General features: G+C 37.1%; 1 protein-coding gene across 2 annotated transcripts in view; it reads right to left on the reverse strand.

Moving 5' to 3' along the window:
* Window positions 1-16568, reverse strand: part of PKHD1L1 (PKHD1 like 1) — a 155758-nt gene that overhangs the window by 35910 nt on the left and 103280 nt on the right. For both annotated transcript variants that reach the window (XM_057532372.1, XM_007188783.2), the window contains 6 exons: window positions 12769-12857; window positions 12274-12422; window positions 10569-10698; window positions 8031-8149; window positions 5832-5961; window positions 3830-4003 (listed from right to left, as the gene is read on the reverse strand). In XM_057532372.1, coding sequence (XP_057388355.1) covers window positions 3830-4003; window positions 5832-5961; window positions 8031-8149; window positions 10569-10698; window positions 12274-12422; window positions 12769-12857 — 791 coding nt within the window. The remainder of the gene's footprint in view (window positions 1-3829; window positions 4004-5831; window positions 5962-8030; window positions 8150-10568; window positions 10699-12273; window positions 12423-12768; window positions 12858-16568) is intronic.

Raw genomic sequence — 16568 nt, forward strand, 5'->3', positions numbered from 1 at the left:
TTAAGAACAGCAATAACAACCCACGAGCCATGACTCTGTGCCGAGCTCTGTACTAAGTGCTTAACAGGCAATGTGTGCTTTAATTCTCACACAACATCTGTGACTTAGGAACTTTTATTATTCCTGTCTTCTATACAAGGAAACTGAGGCACGGAGATTCATCGCTGGTAAGAATACAGTAGAGGGTATTCCTTGTTTCAAAAACTGATATCTAATAAAATACATTGGAGAAGAGTTATTTTATACTAGAAGGGAAAAGCCTGTCTGGAAATCCATGAGCCAGCGATCAGATGTATGGTGGAGAACATAAGATTAATAAGATAGATAGAGAATAAATGATTACTACAGACCCCAGGCCTACAAAAGCCATAGATGCATTTTCTTTAATTACATCACAAAATAATTTATTGGAGCAAGGAAAGGTTGACATGTGAATAGGGTCCATCATGGGACCTTAAGTGAAACAACATGGATTAGTATCCAAGATCAGAGTAATTTCACCCCTCTAATCATCTAATTCTTTATCTTTAAAAAGAGGACAATATTTATGCCATAATACTATGAAGACTGAATGACATAATATGTGTTTAATTCTAAGCACAGTGTCTGGAATCTTGTATCACTTTACGATCATCATTACTATTCTCCTCATCAGTTAAGCTTCTGTTGGCAGATTATGACCAATAGGTAGAAGTTATAGTGGGATAGCTGCTTCCTCAATATAAAGATTTTCTAAAATGAGAGCTGTTGCAAAATGGAATAGGCAGTATTGTAACCAAGTGAGCTCCTGATGAAACAGTTCAAGTCAAGAATAGAGGATTACTCCTTATACCCAGATTGTGAGATTGAAACACCAGCTTCCAATAAAAAGAACCAGGGTTACTTGCAGGAAGAACTTACTCCCAGTCTCAGCAAGAAAAAAAATATTACAACATGTGCTTGTCATATCAGAAAGTGAAGAAGCTAAAAAAAAACCAAAAACAGTCAGGGACTTCCCTGGTGGCACAGTGGTTAAGAATCCACCTGCCAGTGCAGGGGACATGGGTTCAATCCCTGGTCTGGGAAGATCCCACATGCTGCGGAGCAACTAAGCCCCTGTGCCACAACTACTGAGCCCACGCACCACAACTACTGAAGCCCACGTGCCTAGAGCCCGTGCTCCACAACAAGAGAAGCCACCACAATGAGAAGCCCGCGCACTGCAACGAAGAGTAGCTGCCGCTCGCCACAACTAGAGAAAAGCCCGCACACAGCAACAAAGACCCAACGTGGCAATAAATAAATAAATAAATAAATAAATAAATAAATTTGTAATTAAAAAAAAAACAGTCATAAGGAGGAGGACTTAGGCACCAACATGAAAAGGTTCTGAAGGTCAATGAGAGGGCATTTTCAGTATCAATAAGGTTAATGTTCACAATGGATTAGAACATATCAAATATGTTTAAATCCATGGAACTAATAATGATACTAATAACAAAACAAAACAAAAACTCCTTGTTATCTTTGGAGGATGCTTGGCAACCAACTCATTGTTTTGAAAACTAGTTAATAAGAGGAAAGAATCAAACATTTTTTCTGTCTAAACTATCCTTCAGGGTAGTCAGTGGTCTGGGGAAGCCTCTCTTTAGAGAAATATTTGAGATTATAAATGAGGAGGGAATAGTAGAATTAAAATATCACCATTTTAAACCTCAGTGATTCAATAGATCCAGGCAATGATAATTAATAACAGCTAATATCACAAAAGGAAAAACAATCGTACATTATGTGCCTATTAATGGAAAAATAACAACCAACTATGAGGAATTAGTGCCTAAAAATTGAGTCCCGGTCTGGTCAATTTGCTAGTTCTAAATTTTCTACTTATGCATAGAAAATACAAGGGAGGCAGGGACTAGTTAAATTCTAGGGATGCATCACTAAATTCAGACTATTAGAAACACTATAGGACAGATGACCTAACTTCTTTTATAAATAAATTGCAATGAAAGAGAAATGAATTAGAGATTTAAGATTCATAACCAATTGCAACATGGATCTTATTTAGACCCCAATTTGAACAAAGACAGCGAAAGAGAAAGAAGGAAAGAAAGAAAGGAAGGAAAGAAAAGAAAGAAGGAAAGAGGAGGGGGAGGGGAAAGGGGAAGAGGGAAGGAGGGAGGAAGGAAGGGAAAGAAGGAATGAACTGGAGGATTCTGAACAATCATTTGATGTTTAGAAATAATTACTAACATTTTAAAATCTGATTCTTAGAGATGTTTTTAAAGAAGTCTTTTAGATTTACACACTAAAATATTTCTAGATGAAGTAATACATGGTTGCTTCATTCATAATAGCCAAGATATAGAAACAACCTAAATGTCTATTAATGGGTGAATGGATAAAGATGTGAGATACCTCCCTATCTATCTATCTATCTATCTATCTATCTATCTATCTAAAACATTCCACTGTGTGTATACATATATCTTATCATTCAGCCAGGAGTGAGAAAGAAGGAAATCCTGTCATTTGGGACAACACGGATGGACTTTGAAGGAATTATGCTAAGTGAGATAAGTCAGAGATAGAAAGATAAATGCTGTATGATCTCATTTATATGTGGAATCTAAAAAAGCTGAACTCATAAAAATAGAGAGTAGAAAGATGGTTACCAGGACCTGTGGGGTGGGAGAAATAGGGAGCTGTTTAAGGGTATAAACTTGTAACTAGTAGATAAATAGTCTTGGAGATATAATGTACAGCTTAGGGATACAGTAAAAATACCATATTATAAACTTCAAAGTTGCTAAGAGACTAGCTCTTAATTGTTTTCACCACACACACACACAAATAATAACATATGACATGATAGAGATGTTAGCTAATGCTACTGTGGTAATCATATTGTAATATATAAGTGTATCAAATCAACACATTGTAGACCTTAAACTTATACAATGTTATATGTCAATTATATCTTAAAAAATATATGCTTGCTGCTTCAAAATAATCTGTGGGCTTGAAGAAAATGGGTGAGCTCATAGATCAAACAAGACTGGCCAAAGTTGATACTTGGGGTAATTGGTGATGATAAGCATTATATTATACATTTCTCTATCTTTGAAATATATTTGAAATTTTCCTTCAAACAAAAATAACAGATCAGTGTGCTTGTTATGAAATGATTTCTGTTTGAGGGCAAGGTTGGGCTAGCTGTTACCTAAGGTCATTGTTAATTTGATAATTATTTTGTCTATAAAGATAAAATTAGTAGAATAATGTTAGGAATTGGGTTCTGGAGGGTGGCACCTGACTGCATAATCCCTCTCAAGCCTTTATTTTTCAACGTGTTAAAAACAAGACATCAGGCCCAAAATGGAGTCACTTTTGCTAAGCCCTCCATCATCAAACAGACTTAATTACAGTTTCAGTTCTCCTGAAATGGAACCTTAAACCAGTCCATCATGAATTCCCTGATCAGCATTGGTTAGGTAATCTGCCTGATAAACCTCTGCCCCCTACAGGGAAAGTAACCTTGCAATAACCAATCCTCTTTTTTGCCTAGTAAACCAATCCTCTTTTTTGCCTTGTTCCTGCTCCCTTTTGCCTATAAAAGTCTTTTATTTTGCACAGCTCTTTGACGCTCCTTTGTATCAGCTAGATTGGATGCTGCCTGATTCATGAATCCTTGAATAAAGCCAGTAAGATCTTTAAAATTTCCTCAGTTGGATTTTGTTTTTTTAACACAGATGATCCTATAAAGGAGTGAGGATTATTTAAGAACTAAACACAGAAGAGACCCTGCTATATTTCATTTAGAAAAATAAACTGAATTTGTACTAACCTTTAAATGTCACCGTATTTTCAGTGAATGAGCTGACTAGGACGCGTGCACCAAAAGATTCCTTCAGCCAACCTGGATAATCCTCACCAAGTATTTTGATGTTTCTATTCAGTATCCCAACATCAGCTGCTAATGTGTAGCTCTGACCGGTTCCAGGAACATGGTATCTTTCAGCTGCAGCAGAAGGACAGATTATTACCAACACTAAGAAATACCTGTCTTTATTAGTTTCTCTGCAGCTCACAGACCACGTAACTTTCTAATATGCCAAAAGTCAACATAAATACATGAATTGATTAGAGTTACACGCTTACATGTACACAGATGGCAGCCAGAAATTATACCTTTTTATTTATAAAATAATCAAAAGTATTTCTTCTATTTACAGCAAAAAGGTTATTATAATCAGCACTTACAAAGTTACTGCTTCATAGGTATTTTGCAAACACTTCAAATTATACACAAAAACACTCTTGTGAGACAAGTTGGGAAGCTTAGTGCAATTTTAACAGATGAGGAAATGAGATAGAGAAGTAAATGAACTTGCCCAGGGCCATGTAGACAGTCAGCAATACGTAGGTATTACCTCTCCTGATACCTAAACCTTGGTTTGTTCCTCTTTTCCTGTGACATATTTTGTACCAACTACAATTCTTTATAAATATGTAGTAGTATATCAAACATAGTCTGTACGTTTACATCTTAATAATTTTAAAACAGAACCTAGGGGCTTCCCTGGTGGCGCAGTGGTTGGCAGTCCACCTGCCAATGCAGGGGACACGGGTTCGAGCCCTGCTCCAGGAAGATGTCACGTGCCGCGGAGCAACTAGGCCAGTGCGCCACGGCTGCTGAGCCTGCGCTCTGGAGCCCGTGAGCCACAGCTGCTGAGCCCACGTGCCACAACTACCGAAGCCCGTGCGCCTGGAGCCCGTGCTCCGCAGCAGGAGAGGCCACCGCAGTGAGAGGCCTGCGCGCTGCAATGAAGAGTGGCCCCTGCTCGCTGCAGCTGGAGAAAGCCCGCGTGCAGCAGCAAAGACCCAACACAGCCAAAAATAAATAAATAAATAAATAAAATTAAAAAGCAAAACAAAACAGAACCTAAATTACATTCTACGTTTCTAGAAGTCTTACCCAAAACTTTAAGATATGCAGGTACATTTCAAACAGAGAGAAGTGTTTGGTACTTTAAATGAAAGAATCTATACTGTCGAACTTCAAACACTATTTTACGACTAAAATGTTCTTCAAAGAAACCTTTTTCTTTTGATTTAAAGAAAAAAATATGTGATATAGAATGATAGACACGTGCTTCTATCAAAATACTGCTTTAAAAAGTTCTTTTAAGTTTCTTTTTCATGCAAGTCTGATATCCACCAGTGCATAATGCCGCCTTAGCTGTAGCTCTCAGGAGCATCAGAAGTATCTGAATGGCTTTTCTAACGTTACACTCCTGTCTGCTTCCACTTCCTGGGATTCAGATGAAGGTAGCATGTGAAATGGGGAAAGGCTGGGGCGCTGGGAAAGCCCTGATCCTACAAGTTGAAAGATCATCTTCAGTTGATTCTGATTAACTCCTTCTTTCCTTGAGAATTAGAGTTTTACCATTTTGCTGTAGCTTGTCTAAGTGCAGTTACCGCTGAGGAATGCGTCAATGAAACAAATCAGGACAAAGATGCTCTTGGATCAAGGGTTCTCAAATTTCAGTGTGCGTACGAATCTCTAGAAGCTTGCCTAAAACAGAAAGTGTCAGCCTTATCCCATAGAATGTAATGGTCACTGCTGAATATTTGCTGAATGAATTAATACACACAGCAGGGACTCTTTGCAGCCAACACACAAACAGTACCATCCTTTGGGTACCAGTGCCAACCTAAGTGAAATGCTCCTCTAAAAATCTGAGATGTTTTATCAAATGATTGTAATTACAGAGGAGAGCACTAAACTGTGAATATTTCGAGACATTTTAATTATATATCTATTTGGTTAAAGAACAGCCACTTACCAAAGTGAGTATAGGAAAGGGTATCATTGAGAATGAGAATTTTGTGATCATGCAGGATTTTAACGATACTTCTAATTTCAGTCTGGTGGAAATCATAGCTTGTGGTTGTTATCACAATCTCTTCTCCTTCCTTAGAAAAATTCAAGTGCCAAATTCAAGAACAATTTAAAAAATAGGTTTATATTTCTTAATAACTACTAAACAATTCTAATTTAACTTACATTGGTTACAACCATGGTATTATCAGAGAGAACAAATCATACATTTAGGTCTCTAAAATAAATATGCTTTTGTTTGATAGCAAGAATTCTATATTTTGAATTATCTCAACATTTCCTTAAGTTGAATTCAGTCACTTAATAAAATCATAGGTGATATACATTTTTAAAATTAGATATATCAAAGCAAATATAGTCACATTTTTATTAAAAATTGGTCAGGATAATATTCTTAAGACTTAAAAAATTCCCCCCAGATTTTTTTTTTTTTTTACACAGTTAACTATCACTGGATATTCCTGAAAGGTAAGAAAGGCAGAGATAAGTGACAGAGCAAGGTCAAGTCTTAGAATCTCTGTATATCATATATGACAAGCTCCTCTTTGTCAACCAAGTCTCTGCTCAAAAGTACTTGCAGGGGAGGAAAAAGAACTTTTTCCTCTACCCTTCCAAGTTCTCAGCTGGGACCCCTGTAACAAAAGTCATTAACAAGAGAAAAGCACATAGATTTATTCAATATAAGTTTTACATGACATGAGAAATGAAGACCTGAAGAAATGGTTAAACCTGAGCATTTTTATGGAAGAGTGGAGAGTAGAGGAAAATTGTGATAGGGTATGAGCTAAGTGTAGGAAACTGGGAGAAACAGCAAGGGTTGGCCATTCAGATTCTTCTCTGTGTCACTTTGTCTTCAGGATGTCTCTTTCCTCTGGGTAAAAGGAGGGCAACTGTCACATGAAGGTTTTGTGACCTGCTTCAGGGGAAAGCCAGAAAGTCCTTCCTGCACGTGCAGAAATTTCTTCCCTTAAAGTATTCATATTTTGGGGTAGCATGTCCTGAACCCTGTCATACCCTTGAGAGAGGCTTTCTCTGGCCACTCTATTTAATGTTATCTGCCACCCTCTACCATGGCAGTCTCTATCATACCTGTTTTATTTCCTTCATTACAAAGATTATAATCTGAAATAACACACATGTATCTGTTCATTTAGTGTCTGCCTCTCCCCCTTCAATGCAATTTCCCCTATAGTTTGACCAATTTCTTCACAAATGAATCCTCTATGCCTAGAAAATGTCTGACATTAGGCTAAATATTAATTATATAAATAATATGCAGAAAATATTAACTGGATAAATACTAATAAATGATAATTGGATAAATAATAGGGATATTTAAATCATTTAATCACCTTTTAAAAAGTAATCACACCTCAACTATCACAAATACGAATATATTGTAAGTAGCTTATAGTAACTCTCAATAAATCCTCCTTCTATTTACTGATTTTACACTACATTAAGAGAGCCAACCCCATATGTTTTGATGATTTGTATTCATTTACTCATACTAAGCCTCACTTTGTTCTGTGACCTTATAGCTTATTCTCAGCAGAAAGGAACTGGCTGAAATCTGAGAGCCCGGAAAAGTAATCCATCCATTTCCTTGACCCTTTAGCATTAAAAAGAGTATTTGTAAAACATGTGAGTCTGTGGCCTATGCAAGCCTGTGAGTGTAGTAGAGATAGGAATTGCCACCATTCATATTTTACCAAAATCTCTTATTTAACTCAGGCATGTTTTGAATATCACTGGGCATCAGGATTTGTTTCTTCCCAAATGCTTAACATGTAAAATCACAAACTAGAAGTAAAGAGATAACCAAGATAACAATAAAATGTATTTAAAATAATTCCTTTTTCTGTTTTGCAAGAATTTGTAAATAAATATTTTTTACCCCCAAACTTTCATATTTTCCTTTCATAACTAATATAATGTTCTTTATATGTTCTGGAGAACCTTTGACACCACAATTTTTAAATGCCTGCTATCAAGTCAGCTTTTTGAGTGCCAGCTAATTGCAAAACATACATTTCTCTTCTGGTTAATCATGTGACAAAACAAATGTCCATTGGAATAAAGAAGAAACCTTAAGTTGACCCATGGCGTGTTTTCACTTTCCACCACGTAGTAATTCCTCTACCTGCCAATCCACAGCATCCGTCAGAGAGAGGACTTTGGAACCTGCCTCTGCGGTTTCTGAGAGCTTAGTTTTATATATCGAACGTGGAATTCCATGAAGATCCAGCTCACCAAACACCCCTGCAGGAGAAAAACACACTCCTATTTATTCACTGCATAGAACTGAGTTACGTGCTAGTATAAAATGAAACAGTTAGTAGATATATTTTAATAAGCGATTGAACATTTTAGAATGAATGGAAAGAATTGGGGTTATCTGCTCAGGGCTATATAAGAAGGCTTTGGCCCTTTGCCCTACTTCTAGGGATCTGGTCCCTATAAATTGAATTAGTATACAAGGATACATCAATGAGGATGCTTAGTACAGCAATATTTGGAAATATTAGAAAAACTAGAATTAATCCAAATGTATATCATTATAAGAATGAAGGAGTAAATTAGAATATATTACTAATACTGTAGTGTAATATGCTATAAAAATGAAGAGTTACATGTTAAGTATCGATCTGGAAAGATATTCATAATATGTTAACAAGAAAATTGCACAGTAATATATTTAGCTTGACCATGTTTTTGTATAAGGCACCACAAGTCATTTTATGTAATATGAATACAGGCATAGATAAAAAGCATGAAAAACACATGTAAAAATTGCTAATGTTAGTTTCCTCAAGGGGAGAGTAGAAGATGTATGTTTTCTCTTGATATTGTTCTGTGTTGCTAGAAATGTTATTTTTGAAATAAAAAAATAAACACATAAAAGCAAAAAAATATTTTTTAAGACTGAATTTGTCTGCCTCAGGAAATTTTTCTTTAAGATTTGAATTTGTCTGTCTCGCAAGAGCTAATTCAATTTTAAGCCACTTTTTAATCTGCTTTTTTATTGTCACTGTTTTGGAAATTGTACATCGGAGCAACTGAAGCACATTTATGTGTCTTTTAAATAAATATGCAGTGGTATTAATAAAAGCAGTTATTTATTAGGACCAAATTAAACCCTCTCAGGTCCTTTGCTTTCTAGGCTCCAATAGGAATATGTACAGCCACACAAATGCAACCGGAAAATTAAAACTTAGCAACAGTTGTGACTGGATAACTGATAGCGAGGCAGGAGACATAAGGGCCCCCAGGACAAATGGTTTGAGTTCATTCCTTGTGGACGGATACTCCGAGGTGGGAATAACAGGACAATTGAGAGAGGAGGCTGGGCCCTGCCCAGATAGAAGATAAGAGACCACATATTCTTCATTCTTTTTTTTTTTTTTCTTTATATTTTGGTGCTTTTATTTTTATGGAGTAAGTTTCTTCACTTGGGTCAGTATATTTTAAATTTGATACTTTCAGAATATTTTCCTACTACCATCAGCAATACATAAGTGTTGTTTCCTTGAATTCTCGCCAGTCTTTCTTTTTTTTTTTTCACACACACACACTGTATTTTATTTTTACAAGAGATAAATAGACTGACACCAAGCATTGTAAATGGATGACCACAACAAAAGCAACAATGATTGCAATTACCAAACACGAAACACACTCATATTATGTCATAATATTGACATTCAGTCCAGTAATCCACCACTGTAACAGCTCCTTTACTTTGCAGTGAAAATTGAAGTCAGGAGACCTCCCCGACTACACATGAGCAGAAAGGCTCCTTGGAGGTCAAAAGGGGAGTGATTCTAAGCGATGGCAACTAATGCTCACTACCCATAGACCTCTTCGGTAGAATCCATCTTGGCTAAGAGATGCACGCGCACACATGGAAAAATCCTAAGATACACCAAATACGGACTCTGAACCAGGCAAATCAAAATGATTGGTCAAAGGAAACAGGGAAGAAATGCCCCATAAAAGTGATTCAAACTGCCCCGAGGGCACGACTCTCTCTCTGAGTCCACTCGTGCGTCTATCCAAAAGTACTGTACTCTTTTTTTCTCTTAATAAACACTTTACTTGTTTCACTACTTTCCGTCTTTGTGGGAATTCTTTTTCTGCAAAGCCGTAGGGCCAGGGCCTTGTCACTGACCACTGATGTAGTGGCTAGGATTCGGTGCTCTCACCACTGCAACCCGATCTCAATCACTGGCGGGGAACCAAGACCCTGCTTCAACACCCGAGATCAATAGCAGAGCCAACCGATCCACAGATTTTTAATACTATGTAGGAATAATACATAACAAAGTTACCTTTTAGGGGAAAAGTACTAAAATATGAAAAATATTATTGCTTATATAAAAGAAAGATTACGAAGAAAACCAGATTAGAGAAAGAATATACATATGGAGGGATTCACTAATGTTAGTGTTGCAATAAATTACATTTTGGAAATATGCACATCTGTATCTATTTTAATGTGACATGATTTAATTTTTTAAAATCTCAGCAACTTTTATAACCTGTTCCTACAAATCAATGTCTGTAAAAACTTCTGAAACCATAATAACATCATGAACTCATAACAAGTCTTTTAGTGCTACATGTTCTAAAGTAGATTTGCAAAACTAATATGACTCTTTTGGTATCTGGAAACACATACCTAGGACCTTTGATCCTTGATTTGGTCCTTCTGGAAGAGCCCACTCTGGAGTAGAACGATTCCCTCTAAGAACAATCTGTAATTCTCCTTTAAAAGGGTTATCTTCCCAGCCACCAATTAATCTACCTCCCTGCAGTGAAGCAGAAAATTGTTAATATTTCAAAACTGAGCAGGAAAAATTTCCCCATAAAAAAGGAATTAGGGGGGCTTCCCTGGTGGCGCAGTGGTTGAGAGTCTGCCTGCTAATGCGGGGGACACGGGTTTGTGCCCCGCTCCGGAAAGATCCCACATGCCGCGGAGCGGCTGGGCCCGTGAGCCACAATTACTGAGCCTGCGCGTCTGGAGCCTGTGCTCCGCAACAAGAGAGGCCGCGATAGTGAGAGGCCCGCGCACCGCGATGAAGAGTGGTCCCCACTTGCCACAACTAGAGAAAGCCCTCGCACAGAAAGGAAGACCCAACACAACCAAAATAAATAAAATAAATAAATTAATATTTTTTAAAAAAGGAATTAGGAAGACTGGCAGCCTCCCCTAGTAAAAATGAATGAATTTTTGTTTTACAAAGAACAGTACTGTAACTAGAAGTGACCTTAATTTAACCCATCCACTTTGGGATGGGCAGTTTAAATGATTTTTCCAAGGTCAAATTCAACATCTACTTACTGTCAGAACTGGACCTGAAACTGAGACCTCCTAAAACCTAAACTAGTGCTTGAACAGATCACACTGTACTTTAAAATAATGCGGCATATATAAAATATACTCTTCTATTTATATCTAAGCTATGTTATTCATGAGCCATCACTGTTAATAAAAATTGCTATTACTAAATGCTTGCTGATTCTATGCCAGGCATAACATGCAAGGCTTTACATATTTTATATCACTTAATCTTTACACTAAACCCATGAATTGGAATTACTATTCTCATTTCATAGGTGAGATAACTGATGCTGAAAGAAGTCAAATAACGTAACCTGTTACTAAACTATTAAACAGAGAGGTAAGGATTCAATTGTAGCATTAATTTACCTCTAAGCTCTGTATCTAACCAAAATACCACACACCTTTAAAGCATTAAAGGCCTAGTTTTATGAAAGAAAAGCTCCCACTTATTTTTTAGTGGTGCTTAATAGCTTTTTGGTTAAGCTATTCTTTTAAATGAACACCAATAAAAGACTGACAGAACAATTAAATTGATTAAACTATTACACGTTCAAGACCATCTGAGGTTTATGAGAGAATGAGGTGATTATTCCAAACAACTGACATTTTTTTATTAGTCTGCTCCTGGTTTTCATAATCCCATCTACATTCATTCATTTTAAGAAATACTGTTTGCTTTCTTAAAAAAAAAGGCTTGAAATCTTTTAATTTTTTTCCTCAGAACGCCAGTGGATTCTCTGTTAGTTGCAGCAAGCTGTGAGTTTAGCTTTACCTAATAATAATACAAATATTCTAAAGGATTGAAAATGAGCAAACCTCACACTAAAAAGTAGCATGATAATTACTGCTTTAGGAATGTGTCATTAATATTTAAAGGAGAGCAGAAATATATTGAACTTAGGCTTGCATTTCATGGGGTAGAGCCAGTTGTGTTTTAATCACATCAGGTGCATATGCTTTCTTATAATTTGCTTAGTAAATCTCCAACATTTTAGCATTTGGCTAATAAGGGTATAAATTATAAGACTGTCACTCTTACCTGCAGTGATATGTAGGTAGCATTCAAAACAACTTTTCTATAAGAAGACTCTGCAGCTCCCACATTATGCTTATCTTCCAATTCTAGAACCCCCCAAATAACGAGTCTTTCCATTGGTGGAATATCTGTGTCTGCCACAATCCATGTTCCTATAAAACAAGACTTTAATATAAGGAATATAACATAATCCATAGACTATAGCCTATAGATAAAACACTGACAGCCCTATCAGTGAGTCCTAATTTTGAAGTTTGTGAGCCTTTTTCCACACAATGACTAATTCTTGTCTCTCTCAGAAAATCTATTATTCTTAATACTCCGGTTTAAATCCACATAAAACCCAGAAGCGACGTCTGACATCCAGGACACGACAACTGAATCCATCTCTTCACATTTTCTCTTTCTCCAAGGCGTGCTGCATAAAGGTATCTACCCTAACTGCTAACTATTGTGGTATAAACACAGCATTTTATTTATTTACATTTATGCATTTACCTTCAGGAATAACAACATTTGCTCCTGGGTGAGGTATGGTATAATTATTTTCTTGAGATGACTGCCAAAAAGAATCATTTGACCATAAGCTGAAAAGAGAAAAGAAGAATTTCCATTAAGTTTTATCTCTGTATATTTAATGAGCATCTCCTTAGAGTGTAGCACTATACTAGGTGTTTTAGGGATGACAGAATGCAAATTGGATAGTTTGTAATTTCAGTAAATACACAAGCTAATGTAGGCTATTAGTAAAGCACTCAACACACACAATTACATATACAGTTTTTTCTCCACTGAAGAAAACTTCCTTTCCACCCACAATACGAATCACATTTTCTCCTACTAAATCCTTATTGTGATCCCCTAATTTTGTCTAAAATGTAAATAACTTAACTTCCTTATAAGATTTCACATGGTGGAGAAGTGAAAAGAAATGCATCCTTTGTCCATTTAAAGACCCTTACATATGGTGCTATTTCATAGGGAAAGGGACAGGAGGGTATATAGTTGGCTAGATTCTATGAAGGGAAGGCTGGAAGAATGGTCTGTGAATAGGCAAGGGTGGGTCAATGAGGGTAAGCCGCTGGGCTGGGGGCAGGACGGCAGGTCTATAACCAGAGTGAAGGTTACGTTACATTGAAATAAATATGGAAAGCACAGTTGGAAGAGAGACGGTCTCCACTTTCCATCACTATGCCTGCTTGAAACTATCTCAGTGCAAATTGTTACAAAGAATATTATTATAAAGTTGATTGCATTTTCCCATTTAAAAATGTTCACAGGGGTTGCTCTCCTGACCTAGTAAAAATGTTTAAAAATTCTATGATACTAATGCAGGAATTTTACAAATAGCCAAAACAGTTTGTTTCGTTAAAAGTATATTTTTATCACACATTTGAATTACTAAGCTGTATTACTAAAAAATCTGTTGATCAAAAATCCTGTCATAAAAATTTTGTCTTCATGGATTTAAAAGAGGTTAGCAATTAAACGATCATTTAGGATTATTTAGATTCACAGTAATACATTTTTCATGACGCAATCTCAATGGTTTATTTAAAGGTTGTATCCATCTAACTAAATAAATTCATCAGGATTGTGCAGATTCAATAGTTGAGTTCATCTAGCTTTTCTCAAGCCTTTCATTCTTATCCCCAGCAGCACTATACTACATGTTATACATTCTTCTTCTAATTGCCCACTGTTACGATCAAAAAAGCCCAGTACTTCTTAAACTAAGCATTTGTGTGTTGTGTAGCTAGACCTGTATATTCTAGTCCTGAGGTACCAGTTTTGGATCAAGATTCTGTTTGTTTTCACTGATAGCTATTTGCAAAATACCAATTAATAATTCCAATTATAGCTATTTCCAGTGAGCAGAACTCATATTGTGAGAGGAAAAACACCTATTCTATGACATATACATGTAGTGTATCAACACATACCTCTATCACATCCTGGTCTATACCAGTCTAAATCTATTAATGAGTCATAATAAATATTAAGTAAATATTGAATAATTTTATCTACCTTAGACTATCTAGGGCTTTTTGGCCAATAACCTTTATGGCCCGTATTTCTTCTGAAGTTCTCTAGACTCTTTTTATGAGCCTCCCTGCTTTCTCTACTGTCCCTCTGTTACACAGAGTAGTAAAAGTGGCCTTTTCAAAATGTAATGTCACTTATCAGCTGAAACATTTAAAGCCTTCTCATATTTCTTAACACTAACTGCCTGCATGACCTGAATGGTCTGATTTCCACTTATTTCCAATGCTATGCCCAGGCCACTCTCCCCTGCTCACAAGGGTCCAGCCATGCAGATTTCCTCTCAGTTCTTGGATATGCCACACTCTTTCCCACATCAGGGCCTCTGCCCAAGTTGTCCCCTTGGCCTAGAACCCAACCTTCACACAGCCAGCTCTTCCTCATCCTTTGGCTCTCAGCTAGAATATCCCCTCCTTTGAGAGGCTGTTCCTAACCATCCACCCAAAGGAGGCCCCTGCCATGTTGTTTTCTGTCCCAGCCCCTTATCCATTCCCTTTACAACCTTTATCACAACTCAAACTCATGTGCTTTATTTTCTGTTTACTTTTTTGTTTGTTTGCTTGTGTTGGCATCTGTCTCTTTGGACAGAATGTGAGTGTTATGGGGGCAGGGACCACATCTATGTTGTTCACAACTGAATCTCAGAGCTCAGCACAGTGCCTGGCATGTAGCAGGTGCTATTTTTTAATGGTTGAATGAATATATAAAGAAATTCAATTATTATTCTTTTGTGCAACGTTATCGCAGAATCTGTATATTCTGAAATCGTAATTCACTTAATAAATAATATTGATTTGTACTTGATGCACAGTAGTGGGCTCTTACGTGACCACTAATTGTTAACTTTTATCATCACCATCGTTATTTGTATGGTTATTATTTGCCCATAAGGGACACAAATATACATCAAATCAGGATCATGCCTTTAAGGGTCTTAAAGACTAGTACTGTTGTGTACTAGTACCATCATGTATGGTAATTACTATAATATAAAGTAGAAAGTTATGTTTCATATGAGAAATAAAGGTAAAGGACTTTATAAGTTTCAAAGACAGAAAAATTATTTTTAACTAGAAGACTTAATATATATTTAGGAAATTGAATATTTGAAATAAAATTAAATAAGTTGTATTATGAGACTTGACCAAGACTGTTATTCTATTTAAAATATGATACAAATGAACTTATTTACAAAACAGAAGCAGGGCTTCCCTGGTGGCGCAGTGGTTGAGAATTCGCCTGCCAATGCAGGGGACACAGGTTCGAGTCCTGGTCTGGGAGGATCCCATATGCCATGGAGTGGCTGGGCCCGTGTGCCACAGCTGCTGAGCCTGCGCTCTAGAGCCCACGAGCCACAGCTACTGAGCCCGTGTGTCACAACTGCTGAGGCCCGCGCACCTAAAGCCCGTGCTCCGCAACAAGAGAAGCCACAGCAATGAGAAGCCCACGCACGGCAGCGAAGAGTGGCTCCCCGCTTGCTGCAACTAGGGAAAGCCTGTGTGCAGCAATGAAGACCCAATGCAGCCAAAAATTTTTAAAAAACCAAAAACACAGAAGCAGACTCGCAGACATAGAAAACAAACTTATGGTTACCAAAGGGGAAAGGGGGCGGGGAAGGATAAATGAAGAGTTTGGGATTGTCACATACAAGCTACTATATATAAAATAGAAAAACAAGTATGCACAGGGAACTACAGTCAATATCTTGTAGTAATCTATAATGGAAAAGAATGTGAAAAATGTATATATATATAACTGAATCACTTTGCTGTACACCAGAAACTAACACAACACTGTAAATCACCTATACTTCAATAAAAAATAGGGCTTCCCTGGTGGCGCAGTGGTTAAGAATCCGCCTGCCAATGCAGTGGGCCCAGGGTTCAATCCCTGGTCCGGGAAGATCCCACATGCTGTGAAGCAACTAAGCCCGTGCGCCACAACTACTGAGCCTGCACTCTAGAGCCCGTGCGCCACAACTACTCAGCCCACGCACCTAGAACCCGTGCTCCACAACAAGAGAAGCCACCGCAATGAGAAGCCCGCACACCACAAAGAGGAGTAGCCCCCGCTCGCCGCAACTAGAGAAAGCCTGCATGCAGCAACGAAGACCCAAAGCAGCCAAAAATAAATAACATAAATAAATAAATTTATTTAAAAAAATAAATAAAAATAAAAACACTCACATACACAGACACAAAAAGACAGTTATTCTAGAGAAAGAGATGCCACCTGCTAAGAAAGCATTGTATCAA

The sequence above is a fragment of the Balaenoptera acutorostrata genome, chromosome 17 (genome assembly GCF_949987535.1).
Source record: "Balaenoptera acutorostrata chromosome 17, mBalAcu1.1, whole genome shotgun sequence".
NCBI lineage: Eukaryota > Metazoa > Chordata > Mammalia > Artiodactyla > Balaenopteridae > Balaenoptera > Balaenoptera acutorostrata.